Source organism: Xenopus laevis, chromosome 7L, assembly GCF_017654675.1.
Source record: "Xenopus laevis strain J_2021 chromosome 7L, Xenopus_laevis_v10.1, whole genome shotgun sequence".
Classification (NCBI taxonomy): Eukaryota; Metazoa; Chordata; class Amphibia; order Anura; family Pipidae; genus Xenopus; species Xenopus laevis.
In genome coordinates, this window is record NC_054383.1 from 118593714 (window position 1) to 118607765 (window position 14052).

General features: G+C 43.6%; 1 protein-coding gene across 1 annotated transcript in view; it reads left to right on the forward strand.

Moving 5' to 3' along the window:
* Positions 1-14052, forward strand: part of aldh16a1.L (aldehyde dehydrogenase 16 family member A1 L homeolog) — a 37481-nt gene that overhangs the window by 4020 nt on the left and 19409 nt on the right. Inside the window, exons 2-4 of the mRNA XM_018226369.2 lie at positions 7358-7460; positions 8523-8649; positions 12799-12977. Coding sequence (XP_018081858.1) covers positions 7358-7460; positions 8523-8649; positions 12799-12977 — 409 coding nt within the window. The remainder of the gene's footprint in view (positions 1-7357; positions 7461-8522; positions 8650-12798; positions 12978-14052) is intronic.

Consider the following 14052-nt stretch of genomic DNA (forward strand, 5'->3'; position numbering starts at 1 on the left):
GGGGACTGACAAGGACATTCTAGATGTATAACATTAACCCGCGAGTCACAGGGCCTGAAATCATAAGCCTACAGGTTACCTTTGTACCTAACTTGAAACACAGACTGAAAAAAATGAATAAATACTCAGTTACTTTGTTCAAGGTCCAGACAATAGATAACTAACATTATCTCCTTATGGATGGACAAAGTTGACTATGATATTTATTATAAATACTATACAGGTATGGGATCTGTTATCCGTAAACCAGTAATGCAGAGAGTTCCAAATTATGAGAAAGCCTTCTCCCATAGACTCCATTTTATCCAAATAATAACATTTTTAAAAATGATTTCTCTGTCATCATAGGGGGACACAGGAACGATGGGTTAAGCTCCACCCTCCAGGAGGCAGGACACTTACTAATAAATTTGTGGGCGTGCCTAACCGGCTTAACCCCCACACTCCAGCTTATCCAATCAGTTTTTTAAGTGTCCTGCTACCAGGAGGATGGACGTCCAGCGACATGGATATTGTTAGTCAAGGATGACTATTTTCTTCCTGGGGTCTTACTCTGGGCAGCATATGTTTGTCCTTAGTACAGTCCCAGTATTCTCCGCCCACCGGGGTCACTTCCTAGCCGCTAAAGGCTATAACGACCACCCAGACATATCCCTGCTAAGTTTGGCGATGGCAGACGGTCTGGCCGGGATGGGCACGAGGTGAGTACCTGCCTTGGGCATAACAACTCACCTCACAATTCTGGCTTGGCAGCCTCCCCCCTAGCGTTACCTTGGGTCATGGAAGCCCTCCCCCCGTTTCCCCCCTTATCCTTACTGAGCGTTAAGGGGTGCAGGACGTGCTCTTGCACTGGCCAGGTTCTCTCCCTCCATTCCGTTGTTTTCTGGGCGCTCGCTGCGCCTTCTGTCTAAGTGAGGGAGACGGCTGAGGGGGGAGAGGGCCGGATCACGCTGCGCTGGAACGCATGCGGCGTATGCGTTCCGGCGGCCATCTTGCGTACCTTGTGCGCATGCGCGTATGCGTTCCAGCGGCCATCTTGCGCACATAGTGCTTCTGCTGCGCACCGGGTGGTCCACTTCTCCGCTCCTGCAAGTTGTTAGCCGAGTTGTAAGCGGTTGGTGGCTTGCCCCACACTCCTACTTACCCAATCTCCATGGCAGAAGGTAGGTCAGAGGGGTTATTCACCAGGGCAGGGGGGAAGGCTGCCAAAACAGCGCAGATTAAATTTTTTGCCTGTGCCAATTGCAATGTTAAGCTGCCTCGAGGGCAGGGGGAGCCGCTCTGTAAATCCTGTTTAGTGGGGCAGAGTACTGCGCTCATTTCAGAAGATGTTTCAAGCCCACCAGCGGCTCAGCCAGAGAATCCTTCAAGGGAGAGTATTTCTCAAGGTCAGGGGCCCAGCTCGGATGCTGATGTGCCAGCACCATTGTGGGCCATTCAATTAACACAGTCCCTTGCTTCCTTGCAGGGTCTTCCCTCTATTGCTGACAATTTAGCAAGAGTGTTAGCCAGACTTGACCAAAAGACTAGCTCTAAGCGTAAGCGGTCTGAAGAAACTAAAGTGGCTACTACGTCTGTTCATTGTTTATCTGACGAATCTGCAGCTGAGCAGGCATCCTCACAATCTGAGGGAGAATTACTTCCTTCTGAAGTTTCGTCTGGGGAGGAGGAAGAAACTGTGGAGGACCACAGAGATCATGATAGTCAGCATGATGTGGAGGGTATTATTAAGGGTGTTATGGATGTGTTGAATATATCACAAACGCCCAAATCCCAGGATGATTTGGGGTTATTCAAGAGGAAGCAGAAATCCGAAGTTTGTTTTCCTTCTCATGAGCATCTTCTTCACATAATACAAGAAGAGTGGAGTGTTCCAGAAAGAAAGTTTCAGACTACTAGAAAATTTTCTAAGTCTTATCCATTTTCTAAAGATCTGGTAGAAAAGTGGACTAATCCCCCAGCAGTAGATGCACCTGTATCAAGATTGGCCAAGTCCACTACATTGCCGGTCACAGATGCGGCATCCTTCAAAGACCCACCTGACCGAAGATTGGAAGGTTTTCTTAGGTCAATTTATTCTTCATCTGGGTCAGCTCTTCGCCCATGCCTGGCTTCGGCTTGGGTGGCCAGAGCAATTCAAGCGTGGTCCGAATCACTTGTCAAGGACATCCAGAATGCAGTTTCCAGATCCGATCTGTTATCGTCAGCCAATGCGATAGCAGAGGCATCGGCCTATTTGTGCGACTCCGCACTAGACACAGTTCAAGTCACGGCACGTACTTCCGCTCTTTCTGTTGTAGCACGTAGAACATTGTGGCTGAAAAATTGGTCAGCAGATCTGAGTTCTAAGAAGTCCTTGACATCTCTTCCATTCAAGGGACAGCGCCTGTTTGGCGAAGAGCTCGAAAAGATTATTTCGCAGGCGACGGGAGGAAAAAGCACTTTTCTTCCACAGGCCAAAAGTAGAACAACTACTTCCACCAGACGGGGAAGGTTTTTTCGTGGCTCAAGTAGACGATACACACGAAGAAACAATTCACCACAGCGGTCACACTTTCGAGCCAAAACAAACGACAAAAGTCGCATGCATTGGAAGACCAATCGACCGGTTATCAAGCCCGCAGCAGATAAGTCTTCTTCAGCCTGACAGGGTACCCCTTCCGGAGTCGGGGGAGCGTATTGGGGGCAAGTTGCTCCAATTCCGGGAGGTGTGGATCAACCATGCGTCTGACATGTGGGTGAACGGAATTATTTCCGAAGGTTACCACATAGATTTCTCAACCATTCCTTGCAAAAGATTCATCATGTCCAGGGTTCCTGCAGACCCAGACAAAGCTGCTGCCTTTCTAAATTGCATCACAAATTTAGAACAAACTGGAGTGATTGTTCCAGTGCCACATTCAGAGAGATTTTCCGGATTCTATTCCAACATTTTCATTGTGCCAAAGAAAAACGGCTCGTTCAGGCCGGTACTAGATCTCAAACAGCTGAACAAGTTCGTCAGATCAGTACGATTCAAAATGGAGACCCTGAGATCAGTGATAAGAGGGATGGAGAAAAATCAACTGCTGATGTCTATCGATATCAAAGATGCGTACCTCCATGTACCAATCTGGCCGCCGCATCACTCCTTCCTTCGATTCACATTCAGGAATCAACACTACCAGTTTGTGGCTCTGCCGTTCGGACTCTCTTCAGCCCCCAGAGTGTTCACAAAACTAATGGCAGTATCGGCTGCGGCATTACGCCTACAAGGGATTTCAGTCACTCCTTATCTGGACGATCTGCTTCTGAAAGCCAGATCAGAGGAAAAGGCAGAGGAAGATCGGAGCAAGGCAATCAGTCTTCTGCAGAATTTTGGCTGGACCATAAATTGGTCGAAGTCCAATTTGCGACCCAGTCATCACATGACATTCCTGGGTCTCGAGTTCAATACCATTACACAAATGGTGCATCTTCCGTTGGACAAGCAAATGAAGGTCATGAAGCAAGTCCGTCTACTCCTCCGAGATCAGAGTCCAACTGTTCATCTAGGAATGAGAGTGCTGGGACTCATGGTTGCTACCATAGAAGCCGTTCCATTTGCACAGATTCACTTACGACCGTTGCAAGCGAACATTCTAACGTCATGGAAAGGGGGAGCTCTCACTCGCAAGCTCAATTTATCTCAGTCGACAAGAGTAGCCATCCAGTGGTGGCTGCGACCGACCAATCTCTTCAAGGGTCAATCCTGGGCGACGCAAGATTGGAAGATAATTTCCACAGATGCCAGTCTGAGGGGTTGGGGAGCAACCTGGGACAACTTGTCTGCTCAAGGCCTATGGTCTCCAGGGGAGTCCAAACTTCCCATCAACATTTTAGAGCTGAAGGCGATAAAACTAGCTCTATCCGAGTGGACAGAGTTGTTACAAGCAAGTCCGGTTCGGTTAAAGAGCGACAATGCTACCGCAGTGGCGTACATAAACCGCCAGGGAGGTACTCGCAGCAAGGCGGCGCTGTTGGAAGCTCAACAAATTCTCAGTTGGGCGGAAACCAACGAAGTACAGCTGTCCGCGATCCATATCCCAGGAGTTCTAAATACCAAAGCAGACTACCTCAGCAGAATTCGTCTAGACCCGGGAGAATGGGAACTTCACCCAGACGTGTTTGCAAAACTAGTACTCCAATGGGGACAACCACAGGTCGATCTAATGGCATCAAGAAACAACACAAAGGTGCCTCGGTTCTTTGCTCGTTACCGAGAGAGACTGGCGGCAGGGGTCGATGCCATGACACAGAAGTGGCAGTTCAATCTAGCGTACATATTCCCTCCGCTACCCATGCTTCCACGAGTCCTCAAGAAGATCAGACAGTCAGGCATCACGGTAATTGTGGTGGCTCCTTACTGGCCTCGGAGGACTTGGTTTTACGACCTTCAGGAAATGTCAATAGCACAACCGATATGTCTCGAGAACAGGCCGGACCTTCTGTTCCAAGGGCCCGTTGCACATCACAACCCAGGGCTGTTCGCTTTGACGGGGTGGCTGTTGAGGCAGACATCTGGCGAAAACAAGGGTTAACAGAAGAAGTTATTGCCACATTATTGAGAGCTCGTAAGTCTTCATCTTCAAAATCATACTACAGAGTCTGGCAATCCTATCGGAGTTGGTGCGAGGAGTTCAATCTATCCTTTCACAAACTTAGCATCCCGAGAGTTCTGTCTTTCCTGCAGCGCGGGCTCAGACGAGGTCTAAAACTCAGCTCTCTGAAAGTGCAAGTATCCGCTCTGTCAATCCTATTTCAGTCCAAACTAGCCTTGAATGATACAGTACGTACATTTCTGCAAGGAGTGGCACATATAGTTCCTCCGTATCAGCCTCCAGTTCCAGCATGGGATTTAAACATTGTTCTTGAGGCCCTTCTTGACCCACCGTTCGAACCGATGGGATCTATTTCAGATACCTGGCTTACTTGGAAGGTAGTGTTCTTATTGGCAATTACATCCACTAGAAGAGTGTCAGAACTGAGTGCACTATCGGCAGATCCATCTTTTCTAGTGTTCCACAAGGATAAGGCAGTCCTACGCACAGTTCCGTCTTTCCTTCCTAAGGTGGTCTCGTCATTTCACATCAACCAAGACATTGTTGTTCCCTCTCTCTGTCCGGAACCAAAGAATGATAAGGAACGTCGACTACACAACTTAGATGTAGTTAGAGCCTTACGATGGTATATTGAAAAATCAAGGTCTTTTCGACGGTCTCAAACTCTCTTCGTATTACCATCAGGGCCCAGGAAGGGTCATCCTGCATCTAAAGCTACCATTTCTAGATGGATCAAGGAGACCATCAGACAGGCATACATGGCCAAAGGGAAGATTCCACCGGAGGGAGTTCGAGCTCATTCTACAAGAGCAATCGGAGCTTCCTGGGCTTGGCGTAATTCGGCCTCATTGGACCAGATTTGCAGGGCGGCTACCTGGTCCTCTGTACATACTTTTACAAAATTCTATAAAGTTGATATTTTTTCTTCAGCTGAAGCATCTTTTGGGCGCAAGGTGCTTCATTCTGTGCTGAAGTAATGGTTAGTTCGTTTTCCCGCCCTGCTGTTTTTGGGGGCTGCTTTGTTAAGTCCCCATCGTTCCTGTGTCCCCCTATGATGACAGAGAAAACAGGATTTTTTTATACTTACCGTTAAATCTGTTTCTCTGTGATCAATAGGGGGACACAGGGCGGCCCGCCCTAAAACTTTTGTTTATTGACCATTTGGTCATTTCAGGATAACTCCCTGATTTACCTTCTACGTGGGCTATTATTTTGATTATTATTATTTTTTTGATTATTACGTTATCTTGTTACAGCATCTTTTGTGACAAACTGATTGGATAAGCTGGAGTGTGGGGGTTAAGCCGGTTAGGCACGCCCACAAATTTATTAGTAAGTGTCCTGCCTCCTGGAGGGTGGAGCTTAACCCATCGTTCCTGTGTCCCCCTATTGATCACAGAGAAACAGATTTAACGGTAAGTATAAAAAATCCTGTTTTCCTTTTTCTCTCTAATAATAAAACAGTAGCTTGTACTTGATCCCAACTAAGATATAATTAATCCTTATTGGAAGCAAAAACAGCCTATTGGGTTAATTTAATATTTACATGATTTTCTAATAGACTTAAGGTATGAAGATCCAAATTACAGAAATACACATTATCCAGAAAACCCTAGGTCTGAGCACTCTGGATAACAGGTCCCATACCTGTGTTCTGATAAAGATTTCTTTGCATACATATTTGAAGTCATACAGTACTACTGTGTTTAGTAGATATTGTTTTGTCACTCATTTTCTAGTTTCCTGTGATAGAATGGTATCATTTGTTAATACATACCAAAGAAATGCTTTTGATAGGGTCACAAGAACCACAGCAATGATATTTTGTGTTAAAGGAACAGTAACATCAAAAAACTAAAGTGTATTAAAGTAATACAAATATAAAGCAGTGTTGCCCTGCACTGGTAAAACTACTGTGTTTGCTTCAGAAACACTACTATTGTTTATATAAATAAGCTGCTGTGTAGCAATGGGGGCAGCCATTCAAATGAGAAAAGGCTCAGGTTACACAGCAGATAAGCTCTGTAGAACATAATGGTGTTATCTGTTATCCACTATTTAACCTGTGCCATATAGACTTTTTTCAATTTCCGCCATTGCTACACAGCAGCTTGTTTATATGAACTATAGTAGTGTTTCTGAAGCAAACACATCAGTTTAACCAGTGCAGGGCAACAGTAAATGATATTTTCATTACTTTAACACCTTTAATTTTTTGCTGTTACTGTTCCTTTAACTGCGTTTAAAGGATAACTAAACCCACTTAGCCCCTGCACATGCCCCCTTTCCTGAAGCATCATCTGTGGTTAGCTTGGGCATAAAAAAATAAAGTGTAGCATCTCAAGCCTGGTTGTGATTATACAGGTATGGGACATGTTATCCAGAATGCTCGGGACCTGGGGCCTTCCGGAGAACGGATCTTTTCATAATTTGGATCTTCATACCTTAAGTCTACTAGAAAATCATGTAAACAATAAATAAACCCAATAGAATTGTTTTGCTTCCAATAAGGATTAATTATATTTTAGTTGGGATCAAGTACAAGCTACTGTTTTATTGTTACAGGGAAAAAGGAAATCATTCTTTAAAAATGATTTGGATAAAATGAAGTCTATGGTAGACGGCCTTTCCGTAGCTTTCTGGATAACAGGTTTACAGATAACGGATCCCATTCCTTGTATTGATTTTCATGCCAATTGATGATTTGTGTCATCTCACTTGATGGCAGAATCCATTTTGCCACTTGAATATTCTTTGAGCCGGTTGCTTTCTTGTAGGCTTGGCTTGATTCCCATCAGCGCAGCTTTGGACATTTTATTGATGGCAAGTGGTTAAAGCCTGACGGCCGAAAGACCTACACCACCAAGAACCCAGCTACAGGTAACTCTTCACTTACAGATTTATAGGAAAGAGCATGACAACTTCTTTCTTTGCTAAGGGTTTGGCAGAATTATTACTTTTGTTGGGAGATAAGGAATTCTTCTTTAGATAAAAGTGTTACAGATGAACCAAGAAGGGAAGTTTCCTTTTATATAAGGCTTATATACAGATATGGGACCCGTTATCCAGAATGGCTGGCACCTGGGGGTTTCCAGATAACGGATCTTTCCATAATTTGGATCTTTATGCCTTAAGTCTACTCAAACCACATAAACATTAAGGGGCATATTTATCAAGGGTCGAATTTGAAAAACTACCAAATTAAAAAAGACCAACTGAAATTAAGTCGAAGGTTTTTTTTGACCGAATAGGTCAGTTTTCGTTCTAATAGGTCCGTATTCGAATATAAGTAATCGCACATTCGATCGAATTCAAATCAAAGTTTTTCCCCCCAAAAAAGCTTAGATTTTTCAAAGTCCACCAATTGACTCCAAAAAGGTTCTAGGAGGTCCCCCATAGGTTAAAACAGCAATTTGCCAGGTTTTAGAAGTCGAATTTTTACAGAGACATATTCGAAGATATTTTAATTATCAAATTTTTTTCTAATCAAATTTGGACTATTCCCTAGTCAGAGTACACAAAAAATAGCTCAAAATGAAAATTATTGAATTCGAAAATTCACCTCGACCTTTGATAAACCTGCCCCTAAATAAACCCGATGGGATTGTTTGCTTCCAATAAGGATTAATTATAGTTTTGATCAAGTACAAGCTACTGTTTTTATTATTATTACAGAGAAAGGAAATCCTTTTTAAAAATGTGGATTATTTAATTATAATGGAGTCTATGGGAGACGGCCTTTCCGTAATTCGGAGCTTCCTGGATAATGGGTTTCCGGATAACGGATCCTATACCTGTAATAATATTTATATGGTGCTGTAAGGATCTGGGTATAGAAGATAGTAACGTGTCAGTGAGCGAGTACTCAGTATGGAGTGTGATGTGGGGAATTAGAGTTGACGGTTAAAACTTGAATAGAAATGATATTTCTCCATATTTCAGGAGAGGCTCTGGCCACCACAGTCCAAGGAGAGGAGGAGGATGTGGAGACTGCAGTTAAAGCTGCACGGAAAGCCTTCGAGTCCTGGAGCAAACTTCCTTGCCATGTCCGAGCCCGGTATCTGTACAGGTCAGACAAAGCTCCTTGTCTCTGCTCCAGCTCAGAAATAGAGGTCAATTATGTTAAAGGGCATGTAAATCCTATTTTACCAAAATGTTAGGCTCCCCAGTGAAGTAGATTGCTTCGTTTTTTTCCTCAGGCAGGTGCTCATGTTAGGATAGAGCTACACTGGCCAAAACACAAAACTTTCTGTGCCTGCATTTTATCTATGTCCCAGACATCCGTAGCCCAATTCCTGTTGGCCCATGTGCATTAAATCTGGCAAGTGTTACCCTACTGTGAATGTGCAGCTGCCAATTGGAGATGCCAGTGCAGTGCTTGGGTAGTTTTACCAGGGGCCAGTTATCTTTTAACAGGAGCATTGACCCAAGGGAAAAGTTAGCAATCTGTTTCACTTGGGGGGGGATCTTTGGGTGCCTTTACATGTCCTTTAATGTGGAGCCAGGACCGCCATCAGAAATTGCAGGGCCCCATACGACAAAATTTCCTGGGCCCCCTGGGCTGCACCCACTGCAAGCCCCACCTACAGGTCCGCCCCCCACCACACAGTAAAAAAGCAAAAAAAATATTGGTGGCTAGGGTTCCCACATGTTAATAAAAAATAAAAAGGTATCGGTGGTCAGGGCCCGCCATAAAAATAAATTGTGGCCAGGGCCCCCCATTGAAAAATATTGTTGACTAGGACCCCACATGAGAAAAAAAATTGGTGGCCAAAATTGGTAGCCAGGGCCCCACCCCACATTATAAGAAAAGTGGTGGCCAGGGCCCCTTAAACGTCCATGCCTTCCCAAAATCAGCAGCTCATGGGGGGCCAGATAATCAAGTAAGTGTGGCGTGGCCGGGCCCCCCTTACACTTGGGGCCCCCTACAACTCTTCCCCCCTGTCCCCCTCTGATGGCGGCCCTGTGTGGAGCTAGGCAGATCACATTGGCCAGTATGAGCACCCAAGCTAGCAAAATATCTTAGACAACTTTCTGAACAGAATCTCCTTGGAATTTAGCAGGTTCCAATGAAACATGCTGTTAAATCTTTAAGGTGATGCTCACATCAGTGGGTTTAAAGGAGATCTAAACCCTACAAATAAATAGGGTTAAAATGCCATATTTAATATAGTGAACTTATTGCACCAGCCTAAAGTTTCAGCTTTTCAATAGCAGCAATGATCCAGGACTTCAAACTTGTCACAGGGGGTCACCATCTTGGAAAGTGTCTGTGACACTCACATGCTCAGTGGGCTCTGAGCAGCTGTTGAGAAGCTAAGCTTAGGGGTCGTCACTAATTATCCAGCAGAAAATGAGGTTCCCCTGTAATATAAGCTGATGCTACAGGGCTGATTATTAAATTATGATTCTAATTGCACTGGTTTCTGTGCTGCCATGTAGTAATTATCTGTATTAATTACTAATCAGCCTTATATTGTGACATTTCTATTCTATGTGTACTGTATATTGTGAGTGGGTCCCTAAGCTCAGTAAGTGACAGCAGCACAGAGCATGTGCAGTGAATCAGCAGAAAAGAAGATGGGGAGCTACTGGGGCATCTTTGGAGACACAGATCTTTACTGCTAAAGGACTGTGGTTGGCTGTGGGTACAGAAGCACAGAACATCATGTACAACATTTCTAGCTACTTCTTTATATCTCCTTTAAGTCAATTACATCAGGGTGACCAGTCATTCAGGAAATGCTGTTAGACAATATCTGGGCTTTTACTAGTCAATTTAGCCCTCTGCTTGTGTTAACAGTGTTGCAGTTGGGCTGCTGAGTTGACTGTTAAATAGGGTATTCAGCCTTTGTTTTGTCTGTGGCCTATTAAAGCCAGTGGCCAATTCATTTAAAAAATAAAAAACACTGTTTATAACCACAGCTTGTGTTCTTTTTATAGTTTTTTAGCAAATGCCAGGAGATCCTTGAGCAAGTAAACTTTAGCCATTCTGTCCCATCATCTGGAGAAAACAGCAAGGGTACTTCTGTTACACAATGATATTTGCAGTGAAAAAACTGCTATTATCATGAAACCCTGAAAACCTAATTACCTTAAATTGCAAAAGTGCTCAGAAGAGCATTCTGCTATCCCTCAACCTAATATTTATTGACTACAACAAGCAAGTCAGTCATGCTATTGTGCAGCTGAATATTCCAAATAAATGACTGTTGAGGTGCACTATTAATTCTAATTTACATCTTGGGATGACTCATGAACATTTAGTTAAATGGCCAAGGATGAATTGATTTTGTCCACTAGAGAGCAGCATAAGGTAAGCAATGGCAGTTTATGGAAGCGACAGTTGGGAAAAAAAGATGCAGATATTAAAGGGTTGGTTCGCCTTTAAGATAACTTTCAGTATTTTATAGAATGGCTTATTCTAAGCAACTGACCCCATCTAAAAAACAACTGCTCTTTAAGGCTATAACTCTGTTCTTATTGATACTTTTCATTACTCATCTTCCTATTCAGGCCTTCTCCTGTTCATATTTCAGTCACTTATATCAGTCAGTGCATGGTTACTAGTGCTGTTTGGGCCCTAGCAACCAGCAATTGCAAACTGGAGAGCTAAAGAATAAAAAGCTAAATTATCTCAGAATATCACTCTCTATGTCATACTAAGGGGCAGATTTATTAAGGGTCGAAGTGAAAATTCTAATTCTAATTTTCAATTTCGTTTTTTTGGTCAAAACTCTCAAATTCGAATTGTGAACTATCCAAACTTGATTAGAGTTTTAATTCAAATTAGAATTTTGAGATATTTAAAACTCTGGCTCTTTAAGAACTCGAATTCGACTATTCGCCACCTAAAACCTGCCGAATTGCTGTATAAGTCAATGGGAGAGGTCCAGGGATCAATTTGGTGGTTTGTAGCCTTCCTGACATTTGAGGGTTTTTTTTATTAATTGATCCTGGGTTGGCGACTCTCCAAGTACGGGGCCCACGGGTACCACTCCAGCTCCCCCTCGTAGGTCCTATCCAGGAGTTTGTCTATAATGGATTCCATTGCTCTGATCCAATTCATCTCGGTCTCCAATGTTTGTCGACCTGGTATTTGTCGTTGTTTCCAGTTTGCTACAATAGTGATCTTGCTGCTGTTAGGATGTGTGTAGCTAATTTGTGAGATTATTTGGAGAAAATGACTCTGCTTTTCATACCTAGGAGGAATGTATGATTTGTCGCCTGGCGACTAATCTCCCCGAATCCTAAAGGTGAACAACCTCTTTAAAGGACAAGAAAAGTTAAACTAAAGAAGTAGCTAGAAATGTTGTACGTTATGTTTTGAGCTTCTGTACCAGCCTAAGGCAACCACAGCCCTTTAGCAGTAAAGATCTGTGTTTCCAAAGATGCCCCAGTAGCTCCCCATCGTCTTTGCTGCTGATTCACTGCACATGCTCCATGGTGCTGTCACTTACTGAGCTTAGGGACCCACTCACAATATACAGTACACATAGAATAGAAATGTCACAATATAAGGCTGATTAGTAATTAATACAGATAATTACTACATGGCAGCACAGAAATCAGTGCAGTTAGCATCAGAATTTAATAATCAGCCCTGTGGCATCAGCTTATATTACAGACCAACCTCATTTTCTGCTGGATAATTAGTGACGAGCCCTAAGCTTAGCTTCTCAACAGCTGCTCAGAGCCCACTGAGTATGTGAGTGTCACAGACACTTTCCAAGATGGTGACCCCCTGTGACAAGTTTGAAGTCCTGGATCATTGCTGCTATTGAGATGCTGAAACTTTAGGCTGGTGCAATAAGTGCAGTATATAATATATGGCATTTTTAGCCATATTTATTTTTAGGGTTTAGTTCTCCTTTAAGACGATGATGGGCTAGTCCAGTTGCTAATGAACCACCTGGGAATTTCTAAACAGACTTCACTAGTACGTGGAAAAGACTCCCCTAGATTTGAGTAGGAAGGCAGAGTTGATTTTCCACATGCATTGACAGTCTAGAGGTTTTGCAGTAATGATCCAGGCTTTCAGCAGCTCCCCATCTTGTGAGTTGTTACAGAATCCATTTAAATAATGTGTTGCATTTTAAGCCTAATTCATGTTTATTTCTCTGTTAACATTTAAGATCATCCCAAGGAACACAATGTTGGTTTCTATACTCTGCACTGGTGCTATATTGATCATAAATCTGTTTGGTTTCCTCCCTAGCATTGCCCGCACTGTACAGAAACATCAGCGATTACTAAGCGTGATTGAGAGCATGGACAATGGGAAGCCAATCCGTGAGTCACGGGACTGTGATGTTCCCCTGGTGGTTCGCCATTTCTATCATCATGCTGGCTGGGCACAACTCAGGGACACAGAAATGAATGGGTGGAAGCCACTTGGTAAGTGTAAATCAAAGGGTGATATCTTACCTGCTGCAGAGCAGACTTCAAGATCAATTCCTCTTAGGCTATGTTACTTTCTAGGGCATTTTCTTCAATCTGGGGGGGAAACAGCCAATTTGCTCTATTGTGCACCAAAGTCCACCCCATCTGTACATAGTAGGCAGATGCCATGCTTGTTGGGGTAGAAGGGTGTGGGATTCCTTTTTCTACCCTAGTGTAAATATGCTGATGCACGTTCCAAAAAATGAAGATTTCACACTTGAAAGAAGAATTCAATCTGTTTAATTCCATCAAAAAATTACAAAATCAAAACATTGGCCCTATGCGTAAAAAACATTGCTTTATTTTTGATATTTTGCCCCTGATGAAGACCTTAAAGGAGAATCCAACCCTAAACTTAAAAAAGCCCTACCCTGAGTGTTACCCCGGGCAAATGCCCGTAATGTTTTACTTACCCTTCGGTGCAGATTCCGGCATCGGAGTTCACAGGCTACATCTTCTTCCCTTCGGAAATCTTTAGAATGAGACCGGCATGTCGGCGCATGCGCAGTTGCAGCAATTTCCTGTTTAGCGACAACTGCGCATTCGTGGAAACTCAAGAAAATTGCCGAAACGCCGATCTCATTATGAAGACTACCGAAGCGGTTGAAGATGGCACCCGTGAACTCAGATATCTGCATCTGCACCGAGGGGTAAGTAAAATTGTCATTTGCCAGGGTTAACACTTAGGCTGGGGGGAGGAGGGAGGGGAGTCTATGTAGGGTAGGGGGGTCAGGTTTTTTAAGTTTTGGGTTGAATTCTCCTTTAAACGGTCGAAACTCGTGGGGGCCAATTTGTTAAATTTTGTAATTTTCTTGATGGAATAAAACAGATTGGATTCTTCTTTCGAGTGTGCAAGCTTCATTTTTTGGAACGTTCATTATGCTTTGGTGACTTTGTTGGGGAGTCCCGTTAGGATTACACCTCACATTTATTTTGTTGGGAGTGCGCCTTTTAACCCCCCTTTTTTCTAAATATGCTGGTGCGACTGGTGTGACATGGCCCTGATATGTCTAACAAACTATTCTTTGCT